Source organism: Fundulus heteroclitus, chromosome 22 (genome assembly GCF_011125445.2).
Source record: "Fundulus heteroclitus isolate FHET01 chromosome 22, MU-UCD_Fhet_4.1, whole genome shotgun sequence".
Taxonomy (NCBI): domain Eukaryota; kingdom Metazoa; phylum Chordata; class Actinopteri; order Cyprinodontiformes; family Fundulidae; genus Fundulus; species Fundulus heteroclitus.
The window spans coordinates 849,464-864,391 of NC_046382.1; the positions used below are offsets into that span (position 1 = coordinate 849,464).

The window sequence follows — 14,928 nt, forward strand, 5'->3', positions numbered from 1 at the left end:
ATGCAGGAAATTAAAACATTAAAAAAACATATTTATTTAATTTTTTTTCTTATCTTTTATAAATTTTTAAGTCACAGAGCAGTGGGGCAAGATTTAACATTTCAGTAGTAAAGTAGCCCAGATGTAATTACTGGATAAAAAACTAAAATCTGATTTATTTTCAATTTCTGAACCGATTCTTAAAGAAACTACCAGCGTCGTTCTGAACGCGCTCCATAATTCAGTCAAATTTAGCTAGCCGCTGCTTTCCCTCATCCTGACCACACCAAAGCCTCCACTCATCCGACACCTGGCCCCGCCCCTCAGCGGCTCATGGCCCCGCCCCTCAGCGGCTCATGGCCCCGCCCCTCAGCGGCTCATGGCCCCGCCCCTCAGTTACCCTTGACCCCTGGGTTTTCATTCCAAGCCAGAATCATCCTGATTAAAGGTCTAATGGAGAATCTGAGTTTCACTTTCTGAACAGAGGCACAACATAGATTAAAGTTCTTGTTTACATTGTCTGAGATGGACCGGCTGCAGTCGGTGCCGCTAATCTTCCACAGTGGATTTAGTGGATTATACCCAAATAAACAACATTGTTTGAAAACTGCTTCTGTTTTTGCTCAGTTTATCTTTTCTGAAGTCTGATAAAAATGAGAAACAGGACATCTGTGATCAGTTCCCTGCTTTAGTGACCTCATGACTGGAGTCCTGCTTTCTGGCCCGGTTCTGCTGGCTTTCAGAGTCCAGAAGTGACTCCCAGAACCATCAGCGCTCGGCAGGACTGGATTATAGGAAGAACTGGAGTTTTAGGTTTGCTTTTAGGCCCAGCCCAAGGCGGCGGTCCACATTAATGATGTGTTGACGTGGATGCTAAACACCGTCTGATGTGTTGAAGCTGCGCTTCAACCCTCAACACCTTGGAAGGAAGACGCCCCGCAGTGTTCGCTTCTGACACGTCAGCAGTTCAGGCTGACACTCGGCCCGGCGTGACTCTCATCGTTTATCTGTTCCTGGACCACCGGGTACCCAGCGCCTCTCTGGGACGGCTCTGTTTGGTGATTTTTCAGGCCGTTTGCTTCTTTCTGTTGTTGGGTTTTGTCCTCCTGGACTAAAGGAGCGGTTTTGCACGTCTGGGTGGATTCACTGACCTGCTGCAGCGCCGGCAGAACCTCCTGGAGCCGCAGAGGAAGTTATGTGGGCTCAATTATTACCAGTGAGAATGTTTCTAACTCTAACATGAGTACAGCAAAGACAGTTTTATCTTAACATATTTTAACGTTTGGTGTGAAGTTGATTAGACGTATAATAAATGTAACAAAGACAGATCCGCCCTGCAGAAACAGGGAGGAAGTGCAGCTGCTAGCCGTGTTTCCATCATTTTTACGCACATTTTAATTCAGCACGTTAGAAACGGTTCATGGAAACAGGAAACTTGTAAACAATTTCCCCAGTTTGGTGAAAAGCTTTTTACGCTGCAAGTGGTTTTTGGATTAAAGCTCTGGTAGCTTTGTTACCTTTGTTAGCCCTGTTAGCTCTGGTAGCGTTGTTAGCTTTGTTAGCTTTGGTAGCCCTGTTCGCTCTGGTAGCTCTGTTAGCTTTGTTAGCTCTGTCAACCCTGTTCACTCTGGTAGCTCTGTTAGGGTTGACAGATCTGGTAGATTTGTCAACCCTGTTCGCTCTGGTAGCTCTGTCAACACTGTTAGCTGTGGTAGCTCTGTTAGCTTTGTTAGCCCTGTTAGCTCTAGTAGCTTTGTTAGCTCTGTTAGCTTCGTTAGCCCTGTTAGCTCTGGTAGCTTTGTTAGCTTTGTTAGCCCTGTTAGCTCTGGTAGCTTTGTTAGCTTTGGTAGCCCTGTTCGCTCTGGTAGCTCTGTTAGCTTTGTTAGCCCTGTTAGCTCTAGTAGCTTTGTTAGCTCTGTTAGCTTCGTTAGCCCTGTTAGCTCTGGTAGCTTTGTTAGCTTTGTTAGCCCTGTTAGCTCTGGTAGCTTTGTTAGCTTTGGTAGCCCTGTTAGCTCTGGTAGCTTTGTTAGCTTTGTTAGCCCTGTTAGCTCTGGTAGATTTGTTAGCTCTGGTAGCTTTGTTAGCCCTGTTACCTCTGGTAGCTCTGTTAGCTTCTGTAGGTTCTGGCTCCACCAAGCAGACCTCCTTCCTGCAGGGACAGACTAACCCAGATCATCCCTCCTGCTCTATCGTGCTCTGTTGCTCCCATCTGCTGATATCTGACTCCATGTTCATGGGAAAGCAGGTTCAGTGTTGCTGTCAGCGGTGAAAACATCTGGATCTGATGACCGAGGAGCAATGGATGAGTTGAATGGTTTGACCTCCTCCCACTGAGCAAACGTCTGTCAGATTAAATCGGCCACGACGTCCACATCAGCGGCCGGCGCTTCTAAAACGGGCCGGGACGCGCGGGGACGCCCTCCCACGCCTCGTCTGCACGTGTCACATCGCATTAGGACAGATTCCTGCCCGAGTGCCCTTCAGCCAAGTCCCAAGCCGTTACCAGCCCCACAGGTGGTGGGAAGCAGACCCTTTCTTCTTCTTCACCAGCCTGAATGACATCAGCCTGAAACACTGAGTGGTTCTGCTATGGATCACCCTGGTTCTGACCTGGTTCTGACCTGGAAACGTTTTTAATTATCCAGAACCCACAGATTCTCTCTGAAACCCACGTCTCCAGGGTTCTGCTGGACCCGTCTGGCTCCTGTTCAGAGATTAGAAAGTTTTATTCTGCCGTTTGTCGCCGCGTGGCTGTTTCCCCCTGTGGTTCTGCTGAGAGGTTCTGGTCATCCAGATTGTTGGTTCTGGTGTCTCTCATCTTCCTCTGGACAAACCTTCATAGATTCTTTAAAGGGGTTCAGTTTGCTGGCCAAGCAGGCAGGACCACCGTGGTAACTGGACCAGCTCCAGGTACCTTTGTCAGTGTGGGCCGGTACTAGGTCCAGCTGGAGAATAAAACCAGCATCTCCAGTAAAGAGAGGAGCATGAGGAGCTCTAGAAGGTTCTGGTAGATACCTGCAGTGACTGTGGACTTCAGAGAACCCAGTGGACCAGAACCAGCAGATAACGCGGCGCCCCAAACTGTCACTGGCTGTGGAGACCCTCCAGACTCTGGACCTTGATTTCCAGATAAAATGTAGAATTTACTCTCATCTGAAAGCAGAACTTTGGACCTGGTGGGTCTTTGGTACCTGGGTCCAGTCAGCAGTCTTCTCCATGGTGGTGCCTGGAGTTAATTGGCTCGTTAGGGAATGTTTCCCTGTTTAATAAATCTATATAACGTAGAAGTTTTCTGAGATGAGGGACACGGTCGATATTTGTAGCTGTATCTGTTCCCAGAGCCTGGATTTTATCTCTATTCATCGTTATAAACAATAACAATCATAAATATTAATGCCTTTCTCATTGTTTAAAACATCTGTTTCCTTCTCTGTTCTGGGTTTTCTCCTCCATCATCATGTCCAACCTGATCTGACGGTTCTGCTCTGGTTCTAGTAGCAAAACATTTAATCATATCTGAAACCTATAAAAGTAAAAACAATTAAAAAATGATGTGATTTTTGGTTACTGAGCCTCAGTCAGAACAGCTGCCTGAGTTTCCCCAGGAACCAAAGCTTCATCCGTCTCTCCTTTAGGGTTAAATCAGCAGTTCTGGTGGGAAAGACGATTAATCTGCCTCCGTTTCATCAAGGCTGCGTAATCTAAGTAATATCAGGGAAATAAAATCAGCTAAACTCTAGAACTGTAGACCCAGAAGTTCTGGAAACTGTAAAGTTCTGGATTAATGAACATATGAAAGTTGCTGCAGTTCAAACCCTTCAGCCTGATGAAGACCCGTCCTCTGGAGAACATTGTTGCTCTGCTTCAAACCCGACATCTATGGGTTCCTGAACCTCCTAATGTTTCTGGACCGGTCCAAGCCCTAATTCCTGACCGGACCGGTTCTGATCTGTGGTGAACTGACCTTCCCAGCAGCAATGATGGTTCTCCAGCTTCCAGCTGCTGGAGGTTTGACCCGGTTCTAACCTGGTTCTAACTTGGTTGTGATCCTGGATCTAACCCGGTTCTGATCCTGGTTCTAACCTGGTTCTGACCTGGTTCTGATCCTGGTTCTGACCTTGTTCTGACCTGGTTCTGATCCTGGTTCTAACCTGGTTCTGACCTGGTTCTGATCCCGGTTCTGACCCGGTTGCTGTGTTCTGTCTCCAGCCTGTGTGGTATCGTTCCGGGTCTCAGCAGCGTCCTGCTGCCGCGCATGAACCCGTTTGTCCTGATCAACATGGCCGGAGCGCTGTCCCTCTGCGTCACCTACATGCTGATAGAGATCAAGTAAGGCTGCCTTCCCATCATGCACCTCTGCTCCTCCAGCAGGAGACCCTCAGGTCTGTTGTCGCACTGCCTAACCTCCTCCTCTTCCTCCTCCTCCTCTTCCTCCTCCTCCTCCTCCTCCTCTTCCTCCTCCTCCTCCTCTGCGTGCAGTAACTACGCGGCGGTGGACACGGCGTCGGCGGTGGCCATCGCCCTCATGACCTTCGGCACCATGTACCCGATGAGCGTTTACAGCGGCAAAGTTCTGCTGCAGGTCAGGAGGACGTCCTCTGAGGTCCGGTGTCTCTGCAGCAGCAGCCTGTCTCTCATTACTGTCCTCCCTGTCTCTCTGCACAGACCACGCCCTCACACGTCATCGGCCAGCTGGACAAACTCCTCAGAGAGGTGAGGCCCCCCTCTCTGAAAGTATTATTACTTCTATTATTATTATTATTAGTAGTAGTAGTAGTAGTAGTAGAAGTATTATTATTAGTAGTAATATTATTATTAAAAGTATTATTATTATTATTACTATTGGTATTATCATCTCAGAGAAATTAGTCAACATTACTTCAGTCAGACCTCGCCCAGCAGGAAGTTTATTAAACTCAGAGAGGCGCTTTGATTCCTGCTGACTGGTTCTGTTTGTGTCCAATCAGGTGTCGACTCTGGACGGGGTTCTGGAGGTCCGTAACGAGCACTTCTGGACCGTCGGCTTCGGCTCGTTGGTAGGTCTCTGAGCGCCGCCCGTCTGTCTTTGTCGCCGGTTAGATTCCCGCTCCCTCCGAGAACGAGTCGTTCATGCGGACTCTCCCTCCGCAAACAATAAAAAATACCAAAATGAGAACAGAGTCGGGTAAAAAGTCCAGCTTTGTGTGAGCCGTCTGAGCTCTGACTGATGGTTCTGCTGGAAACGGGTCTGAGCTGCAGCTTCATACCGGGCCGGGCTGAACATTCTCTGCAGGGACGGTTCTGGATCTGTAGGGCAACATACCAACAGTCCTTCATCCTAGATTTAACTTAAATTAAAAAATGAAATGTTGATTTCTGCCTTAGAAGAGGAAGATTAAAACACTACGATGAAATAAACGTAAAACCAGCATTAAGAGATGAAATAATTCATAAAATACCTCAAAGTAAATAAAACCCAGGTGTTCTCAGCAGAGCTGTTCCTCTCAGCACCAAAGCAGCCCTGCGTGTATTCCTCTATTTATTCCTGGGTTTATTCCTGTTAGTACATCAGAGCGTCCCTCAGTACCGCCCTCGGCCTGCGGGGGGCGCAGCCTCCCTGTTTACCTCTGTTTACCCTGCTCTGATGGCCGTCCGCAGCTATCGATGCCCCAGTAGTGGCTCTTGTTGTCATGTGTGCATGTTTCTGCTCGCTGTTGGCCCAGCGCTAACGGAGCAGCTGTCCAAACCCATTTGACCCCCCTGACTGCACCCGAGCCCCCGGGCCGCCCGCCCGCTCTGCTCCTCTGCTTTCCACGGCTGAAGCTTCCCGTGAGGAGAGGGAGCCGAGCGTTTAGTGTCGCTGGATGTGCTCTTTGGGTCCTGCCCACTTGTTGAGTCTTCTGTTTTCTCTCAGCTGTACGACACCTTTCTGCCTCTAACCTGTTTACCCCCCCTCCCCCTCCCCCCAGGCCGGCTCCGCCCACGTCCGGATCCGCAGGGACGCCAACGAGCAGCTGGTTCTGGCCCACGTCACCAACCGGCTGCTGCCGCTCGTCTCCACGCTGACGGTCCAGCTCTTTAAGGACGACTGGACCCGGCCCCTGCTGAGCGGCGTGCTGTCCTCCCCGGCCGCTCCGCCTCCTCTGGCCCCCGCCGAGAGCTACGCCTCCTCCTTCCCCCCGGCGCCGTACCCGTCTGCTGTGGCGGGAGGGGGTTTCGACCCGCTGACCTCCACCCCGTCCAAACCCAGCAGCCCTCCCCCGGAGTTCTCCTTCGACACGCCGGGTCGGAACATGCAGCCGCTGGTGCTGCCCGCTCCGGGGCCACACACCCACAGGCCCTACGGCGGCGTGGGGCTCTCCTACGGGGCGCCGCCGTACGCGGGGGTGCTGGGTCAGGATCCGGCCCGGCCCAGGCAGGGCTTCGGGGCGCCGGGTCTGGGCCTCCCCTCCTCTCAGAGCTACAGGACTGCCTTCGTAGGCGCGCCGGCTCCGCTCCGGTTTGGAACCAGCAACCCCGCGGCCCCTCAGTCCCAGTACAGACAGTACCGGCCCTGACTGAACCCGGCCCAGATCGTCGGCGGGTCGAGGGAGAACTGCTGGTTTTGGTGTCGGTGGCTGCAGAGAAGCAGCCAGAACTTATTTATTCAGGGAAACGAGCCGCCGGGTTTTTGTTTGTTGGGTTTGATGATAAAATCACAGCGAGAACGACCAGAACCTCAAAATGGGTCTGACTGTAAAGCTGGAAAAAAAGGTTTGAATCAAAATAAACTTTATTCAGAAGGCAGCGATGAAGACCTGGCGTGGTGCCGCCCTGTTGATGAAGATCCACTGAGGAGAAACAGCTCTGAGGAAACTTTGAGTTTAATAAACCTTCAAAGTGATAAAAATGAATCTTTCTGACCCCAGAGCTGTTGGTCCATTCACACACAGAAACGTTTCCAAATTCAGGACCAAAAATCTGACGCATTTAGTGAAATATTCTGTTTATTTTGTACCAAAAACATTTTAATAAATGAATCCCGTGTTTTTCTGCAGGTCACCATCGTCATAACCGTCCACTTTTTACTTTTAAACCACTTTAAAACAATAAACATTCCACCATGACGGGGATCAGTGTGTTTCTGTTTAATGAGAATCTTCCCGGGAACTGAATGGCCACCAGAGGGCAGCAGCGAGGCATCAGGCAGTGACCCAAGCATCTGACGGTTAAAACCACAACGTCCCTCCAGACTCAGTCAGTGCATTCTAGATTTGAGCGTCTTTGGTCTTAATCCCCAGTGAGTGAAGGCCGTGTTATTGTTTTCATTTGATAGTTTTGTGTCCGATCTGTCGACTAATCCTTCCATGAATAACTGGGAATTAAGATTGTATTTTCTATGAAATCTCATTGGAGGCGCCTCTCTGGAAAACCTACATGCAGGATTCTGGCTGTGGGCAGAGCAACATATTAATATAGCAGATTATGTAAAAACATGCACTGCAGCCATATATTAAAAAATGTAAATGGAAATCAGAGTTGTGCTCGTGTTTCAGGATGGATTTATAGAACAAGCTGCAGTGGAGCGTTGAAACCAGAGGCTGGGCCACTGGTCTTCATGGTGAGTTTGCCGGGCTAACTCTCTGTGTCCTGTTTGGTGGTTCTGGGCTGAGGCGTGGCGCTGCAGGGGTTCGACTGAGGAAGCAGCAGAACCAGGACTGGGTTGTTGGAGAACTGCATATTGACTGAGTTCATGTAGAGCCGCTCTGGTCCTGAGTGCTCAAAGTGTTTTACTCCACAGCTACACCCACTGACCTGCACCGATACGCAGATTGGTAAGTGCCTTGCCCAGGGGCACATTACCATGGGACAGGGGGAAGCTGCAGGGTCATTTGTACCGATGTGTTTTACATCGACAGGCCTCACGTGAGGGAAACCGAGAGAAAAAGGAAAACAGTGCAGCAGACGTAGCGCCCCTGTATACGCAGCTCATTTGACCAACAGCTTCTCTTACTGTAATATTTCTTCTCTGCTTAAATCAGTCCATAAACTATCACCATTATTCTTCCTTTCCCTTTAGAGTTTTACGTCGGTTGGCAACCAACTTAAAGAAACATTACCGCCACCTGCTGTTCTGGAGGATGGTCTGATTATTTACTGAGAACTCGCGTTTGATCTCCAGAAGTTTTACGAGATTTTCCGTCTGAATGTTACTGAGGGAAGTCTGTTGGTGTTCTTGTTGTTTGACCGGACATCACACACTATACAAGCAAACCGGTTTTATCTATGATTTTTTATTATCGTGTTTAGTGTCTCTGTTTCTGAAAATCAGCTGAGAATTTTAAATGTTCCCATGTGAACTAGGCATTACCAACCACCATCATAATTCCTTGGTTTCTCGTAGGATTGCTAGGAACGTCGATGGAGATTTCATGTGAAGTTTACTAGCTAATATGTTGAGTTTATAAGATATTTTATTAATCTGTAAACACTGTATAACTCGTTCATAAGTGGTTATTAGGCATTAAGGGCAAACAAGAGACAACTGATCAGTCTGTGTTTACAAGGTAGTAACTAACTGAAATGTTGAAGCAACTAGATAAAATATAAAGTTGAGCAGATTAGGCTCATTTGACAAGAAACTGTTTAATTTTCTGTCTTGCTCAGTTTTAATGCATAATAACTTATGAGTTATAAAGTGTTTACAGATTAATAACATCTATAAACTATCAGCTATCTATAACGGCAGCCTTATTGTAAGTTGGCACCATCATTTTAGTGAATATATTTTTTAGTTTGACAAGGTATTAATATGGAACGGATTTTGAGTCATATCCCTGTCAGCTGGGAGAAAACTAAGCTCTCAGGTGGAGTGGTGGAACGTTCTGGGTGACATCCTGTAATATTTGCATATCAAACAGGATCTGTGCTCTTGTCCCTCCCCTTTTGCCTGTTCTCCGTCTCACTGGAGCAACAAAGCAGGAGCGTCTTTGTGAAACAGGAAAGGAAGCTTCAACCTGACGTCTTATTGGTTCTGGTCTAGAGATCAGGTCTGTGTGACGTCACATCTCTGTTCAAGTATGTTTGAGACGTTTCCTCTTCATATCACCTGGTTACCGTTGGCGACTGAAAACTGGTCTTTATGAGATCCATTTTGAATAAATGTTGGAGCAGGGCACCACCTAAAACATGCAGGACAGGGTGTTGGGTTTCAGCGCTGGAAGCATGGTTTCCATCAGCAGAGCTCACATTACTCAGAACCAACAGGTCCACGTCTGCAGGGGCCTGAGGTCCTTGTTAACCAGGGTCCGCTTGGCTGGGTCAGCAACAGTGAGAAGAACAGCGTCGGGTTTCAGTCCAGGATCATTACTGGGATGAACCTGCTGCCAAACGGCGCAAACACAAAGCGGCCCGGCTCGCCTGCTGGGCCCAACAAAACCTCACAGCCTGGCAGGGACCGGTCGTTATTTAGTGCCCCAGAGTCACATGACTGCCAGCAGCCAATGGGCCGGACCGCCGTCCTCCCGCAAACTTGTGCGATTAGTGATTTTCAGAGTGGTGCTGGGGTGAAGGGTCGGCTCCGAGTTGTAACTGCTGACCCGATTCCTGTCCGTCGGCTTTGTCCCCAGAACTGATGGGCGGCGGTCTTCCTCCTGCTGGATCAGTTTAAACAGAACCGGTGATCCAGCAGGAGGAGGACCTCACCATGGGGGAGTCTCCATTTTTCAGGCAGTAATGGGCTCGATGACTGCAGGTTTTCTCCTGAATTAGACCAAATAGAGCAACTAGAACTGGCACCAAATATGACCCGATTGGGTCAGAGAAGCTTCATTTATCATCAGACCGCTTGGTTTATGTCAGGTTTAGGCTTCATTTGAACCAACTGAGAACATACTGTCTGAATAAAAGAAAGCACACCCTCAGTTGAAGCATTTATATACCAGGATATAATGAAAATGATCCGGTTCTTACCGGCTTCTACACCTGAGATTCACTAAAACACCAAACAGATTCCAGCCTGTTATTTATCAGACAGACATGAAACTAAAGTGAAAAGGCTGGAAAAGTAAATACCCCAGGATTATATTTAACAGGGAACGCAGCAGCCTGGAGGTGATCAATGCATCAGTATCTGATCATCATGGCTGTAACAGCAGGTTTGCTGCTCAGGAGCAGACAGGTGAGGTCAGCCCAACGCCAGGCTGAGAGCATCTGCTACGATCTTAGAGAAGCGTCTACTGCTGCTGCTGCCTGTCAGTCTGAAGGCTTGTAAGTCTTTTCTCTACTGTCTCAAGTTCTGCAAAGACATTTGTGCATCTGGATAAACCCCAAACATCTGGAACAATTTCTGCTGGACAGAGAGGAAATGTTTCCACCACCTGTCAAGCATTGGGGGGATGGGGGTCTCAATTTGTAGCTGCTTTACCTGGACTGGTTGTAGTCCCTGAGTCAGCCTTGAACTGATGAACTGAAGACGTCTGGAGTCACATGTAGCAGCGGCCTAGTCAAAGTCCAGACCAGAGCTAAAAGAGGCTGTGGTGGGACCTTCAGAGAGCTGAGGTCCAGGTGGACAGAGGGGAACGGCAGCGATGTGAGAGACTGAGACATGAAGCTGAAGCTCCGGATTCAGCTTCCAGATCATCAGATCCCGTCTGTGAATCTAAATGTCACCAAACATTCCATCAGGAGGACAGTAGAGACTCCTCTGGTTCCTGGACTCTCAGGGTTTACCAGTTCTGCTGCATGGAAGAAGCAACCCCAGAAAATGAAACGTTTTACACCCAGACAGGAGAAAGTGGACATTCAGCATCATAAGCCAACATTTCCTCACCTGTCAGGTAGGATTTCTAGTATTTGTTACACTGTTCAGACTGAGGGGACATGAAGTCGCTGCCAGGGACCTGGAGGACCGTCTGCTGCCTGGTCTGGGTTTCAGGGAGCAGAATCATGGCTGAGCCCGTTTAAGTGCCTCGTCTGAAGAATTTCATTTCCTCTGTAAAAGAGGATAATCTGTCCTGTGTTGTAGTTGTGGAGCTTTGGGGGAGATTGTGACCAAACAAAGCGTGTTTTGGCCTTTAAAGCTTAACGGAGCCTCTGGTTCCTGAGCTGTGGATGTGCTCAGCGGCTCTAAGCCTCTGAAATAAAAACGCTCCTGTGCCGTTCAGGTCTGGAGCTGTTGGCATTAGAGCCGACTCCGTGCTTTGTTTCCAAACAAACAGGAGAGCCTCGGTAATCTGGTGAAAATCCCCGGAAAACGGCCCAGATCTGAGCAGAACCGCTTCAGAACCAGCGGGCCGGGCGACCAGGAGGAGGCCTTCTAACCAGACATGGTTTTCATACGTCAGAGTTACGGGTCAGAGCAGGAGATCGCAGCAGATTAACATAATAATCCTAATCTTACAGAATTTAAATGACTTTTAGGTTTAAAACACCAAAAGCAGCTTATTAACTGGTCTGAGGTGGTGGTGGTGTTGGTAGGTCCGTCTCCTCCAGGTGACTCTGAAGGTGTTCCTGAGACAAACGGAGCACAGATCAGCCTTTAACCAGGATGTCCCGGGTCTCCTCGCTGTGGGACGGCCCGCCGTCCAAACATGGCGTCCAGAAGTCGGCGTCAGCCTGGTGGGGAGCTTTCCTCCAGAGAACGGGGCTCATGGCCTCCCTGAGCTGCTGATCCACCTCCTGTCTCCAGGTCTCTTTCTGTCCTGGTCCTCGTCTCCGTCGCTGTGGTCCGTGGCTGAAGGAGCGAGGTCCTGGGGGGGGGGGGACCAGCTCCCTCCTCAGGGCCGCCGGGTTCTGCCTCAGAGCTGGACGTCCCCTCCTGGACCTCCGGCTCCATAACGAGGAGGTCGGCTGGCTGAAGGACGGTTCTTCATCCTGAGTTTAACCACTAATAAAACACCAAAGCTGCAGATGTTTCTGGAGTTCTCAGGCTGTTCCCAGCCCCTCAGAGACCTGGCAGCCAGGTGAGCTCCTCTGCCCCACGCCTGGACCAATCTCCACCGTCTCCGTTCTCAGGACCCCGAGGGCCGGCTGTGTTGGTGCAACGCTGCAGAGTTGGTGATGTCAGAGGTGACAGCAGGCGGCCTGGGCCCGGTGAACTGGAGCAGAAGATGGGAACGTGACGCGGGCCCTCCTGGCCCTCTGGGGGCCGGACCGCGGACGTATCAGATGACCCCCCCCCCCCCCACCCTGCGGGAGCCGGCGGCGCTAAAACAGTGAAACTGCGGCGTTAATCTCCTGAGCCGTGTTGTGTAACACTGGCAGGGAACACGGCGTTCACGCAGGCCGGATCGCTGCATCTGTTTACTGCGACCTGCAGATTAAAGCAGACCTCACACTTCAGATAAAGACTAATCCCACACAAACACACGATCTGCCGCCAGCAGCCTGAGCCTCTGACCTGGAATGGCTGCAGGAGTCATGGCGGCGCCGCCTCCGTCCACCGCTCTGACCGGTGCTCCTCAGGAGGTGAGGAGAGGAATGCAGAGACGCTTTAAGGTAATCTGCAGCAAACGGCTGTAGGTGGCAGCATGAGGAGCAAACTAACCTCCACAGACCTGCATTTATCTGCCTCAGGAGGAATCCTGGAGAAGCAGCAGCTTCCTTCTACCCCCGCCTGTCCTCACCTGAACCGGCTGCTCAGGCTCTTCTAATTTATGCATCTTTCATCAGGACGACGTGTTCAGTGGATTAGACAATATTTTAAAATGATTCCAGTCACTCCATCACTAAGGGAAACTCTTTATATTGACTATAGACTGAAATACTCCAGCCTTCATTTTTGTTAACTAGGAGGATTTTTTCCACTTCCAGCTGATTAAAGCACGACATTTAAAATATGTTTAATAGCAGCTTAAAAGGCTCTTATTTAAATACACAATGTTTGGCTCTCTGAAGCTAAATGCTGCTGTAAGTTTTCTTTTAAACGTGTAAATCAGCCTAATGAAAACTGTCCTCCATCAGCTGCATGGAGCAGGAAGCTGTTCAGCTCCACGGTGCAGAGTTACCGTCTGTAGGGCCTAAATCAGCAGCTTTATCACAATACCATTAATATGATATATTTCTGTCTATGCAGGCATTAAAATAAAAAACATTCTTCTAATTTTTAAATAATAATAATAATAGATCACATTCAGTCTCCTGTCTCGTGAAATTCAAAGGTGCATCTTAAAAACGACGATGTGAATCCATGTAATTGGATCATTAATCATTTAATTGATGTATTGTTACCCCCTGAAGCCTGAAGCCATCCCGATGATTATCCATCCATCCTCCGAACCGCTTTATCCCTCATGGGGTCGCGGGGGGTGCTGGTGCCTATCTCCAGCGTTCACTGGGCGAGAGGCGGGGTACACCCTGGACGGGTCGCCAGTCTGTCGCAGGGCAACACAGAGACAAACAGGACAAACAACCATTCACGCACACACTCACACCTAAGGACAATTTGGAGAAACCAGTTAACCTAACAGTCATGTTTTTGGTCTGTGGGAGGAAGCCGGAGTACCCGGAGAGAACCCACGCATGCACAGGGAGAACATGCAGACTCCATGCAGAAAGACCCAGGGGTGTACTCGAACCCAGGACCTTCTTGCTGCAAGGCAACAGCGCTACCCACTGCGCCACTGTGCAGCCGATGATTAAAAATGTCCAAAGAAAGGAACATCTCCAGGAGCAGCCATGTGCCTCACCAGGTAACAGGGCTGCTAACCAGGCGCTGCTGGGATTTGAACCCAGGACCTTCTGTTCACTAGACAGACACTTTGACCAGCTAAGCCACAGCGGACACCTTAGAGACCTTCCAGCCTAACGGTCATGTTTAAGGTCTAAGGGAGGAAGCTGGAGTCTGGAGAAAACCCACTCATGCACAGTGAGAAGCTCCATGCAGACGTAGCCCAGACGGGAATTAAACCCAGGACCTTCGTGCTGCAAGGCAGCAGTGATGGTCGTCTTCTGCAGAAACTGTCTAGTACGGGTGAGGAGACAGCGAAGGGCTTTTATAATGATGATAAATGGTGGAGATGGTTGCCAGGTTGGGCTTCTTTAGAACACGTTGGCTGGAAAATGAAAGGCGTTGGTCGGGTTCTTCACACTCTGGAGAACCTGCTTATTTTCACGCTGAACCCCTGGGTGGTAATTGTTGGGCTCATAAAGGGAGCTGAGGGACCTGGAGGTGACGGGCGTTGACACCGACATCAAATTAAATTACAGCCAGCGGTTGTCTTCACTTCTGGAAGCCGCTTCAAAGCTTTGTGAGCGCGGCGTTCTGGGATGTTTGGACTGGAAACGGGTCAACGGGGAGCAGAACACAATGGAGGCGTTGATTAGTCCAAACAGCGCCCACATAGGAGCCTGTCACAGTCCCTTAGATGCAGTTTGACAAGCGCCCAGCTCTGGGTTTACTGAGGCCGCCTGAGTCCAGCTGCCTGACCCAAAGGTCTGAATCCCCCCCCCCCATGGCTGGGTCTCCCTGCATCTGCAGCCGGGTCTGCAGCCTCAACCCAGCGGTACCAGAGAACCACCCACTCCCACCTGGTCAGTAAAGACCACAGCCTGCTGGGTTATACCTGGAGACTGTCAGCCACAGCTTAAAGATAATGGACCGGTATCTCTGGTAGAGCTGCACAACATCAGGCATGGGGAACAGTTCTTACAATGAGGTGCTGCTGGGATTTGAACCCAGGACCTTCTGTTTACGAGACAGACGCTCTGACCAGCTAAGCCACAGCGCCTCCTGCTTCAGCCTTTTCTCAGAAACAGGAGCTGATTGGATGTGAACCACAGATCAGACGAGTTCATTTCTAAAGTTCTTTTCATTAACCAGACGATTCAATAGCTGAACATGAGCAGAAATCAAGAGGAAAGGAAATCTTCACACTGACTAATAAGCTGAGTAAATCATTGACTAGACTTCTTTCATGCGTCAGCAAACATACAGAAAGCATGAAATCACAGTGTTTAATAGTTTCTATTCATAATAAAAAATAAACTGGG

General features: G+C 49.5%; 1 protein-coding gene and 1 non-coding gene across 2 annotated transcripts in view; one reads left to right on the top strand and one right to left on the bottom strand.

Moving 5' to 3' along the window:
- The window catches only part of LOC118557114 (zinc transporter 6-like), a 60,892-nt gene extending 53,422 nt beyond the window's left edge, over nt 1-7,470 (top strand). The window contains exons 11-15 of the mRNA XM_036126314.1: nt 4,189-4,308; nt 4,459-4,561; nt 4,645-4,692; nt 4,947-5,015; nt 5,928-7,470. Coding sequence (XP_035982207.1) covers nt 4,189-4,308; nt 4,459-4,561; nt 4,645-4,692; nt 4,947-5,015; nt 5,928-6,515 — 928 coding nt within the window. The 3' untranslated portion in view covers nt 6,516-7,470. The remainder of the gene's footprint in view (nt 1-4,188; nt 4,309-4,458; nt 4,562-4,644; nt 4,693-4,946; nt 5,016-5,927) is intronic.
- A 7,122-nt stretch (nt 7,471-14,592) lies between these two features.
- On the bottom strand, nt 14,593-14,666 carry trnat-cgu. Its single transcript has one exon. It is a non-coding gene; the product is annotated as a tRNA-Thr (tRNA).
- Between the last annotated feature and the right edge of the window lie 262 nt (nt 14,667-14,928).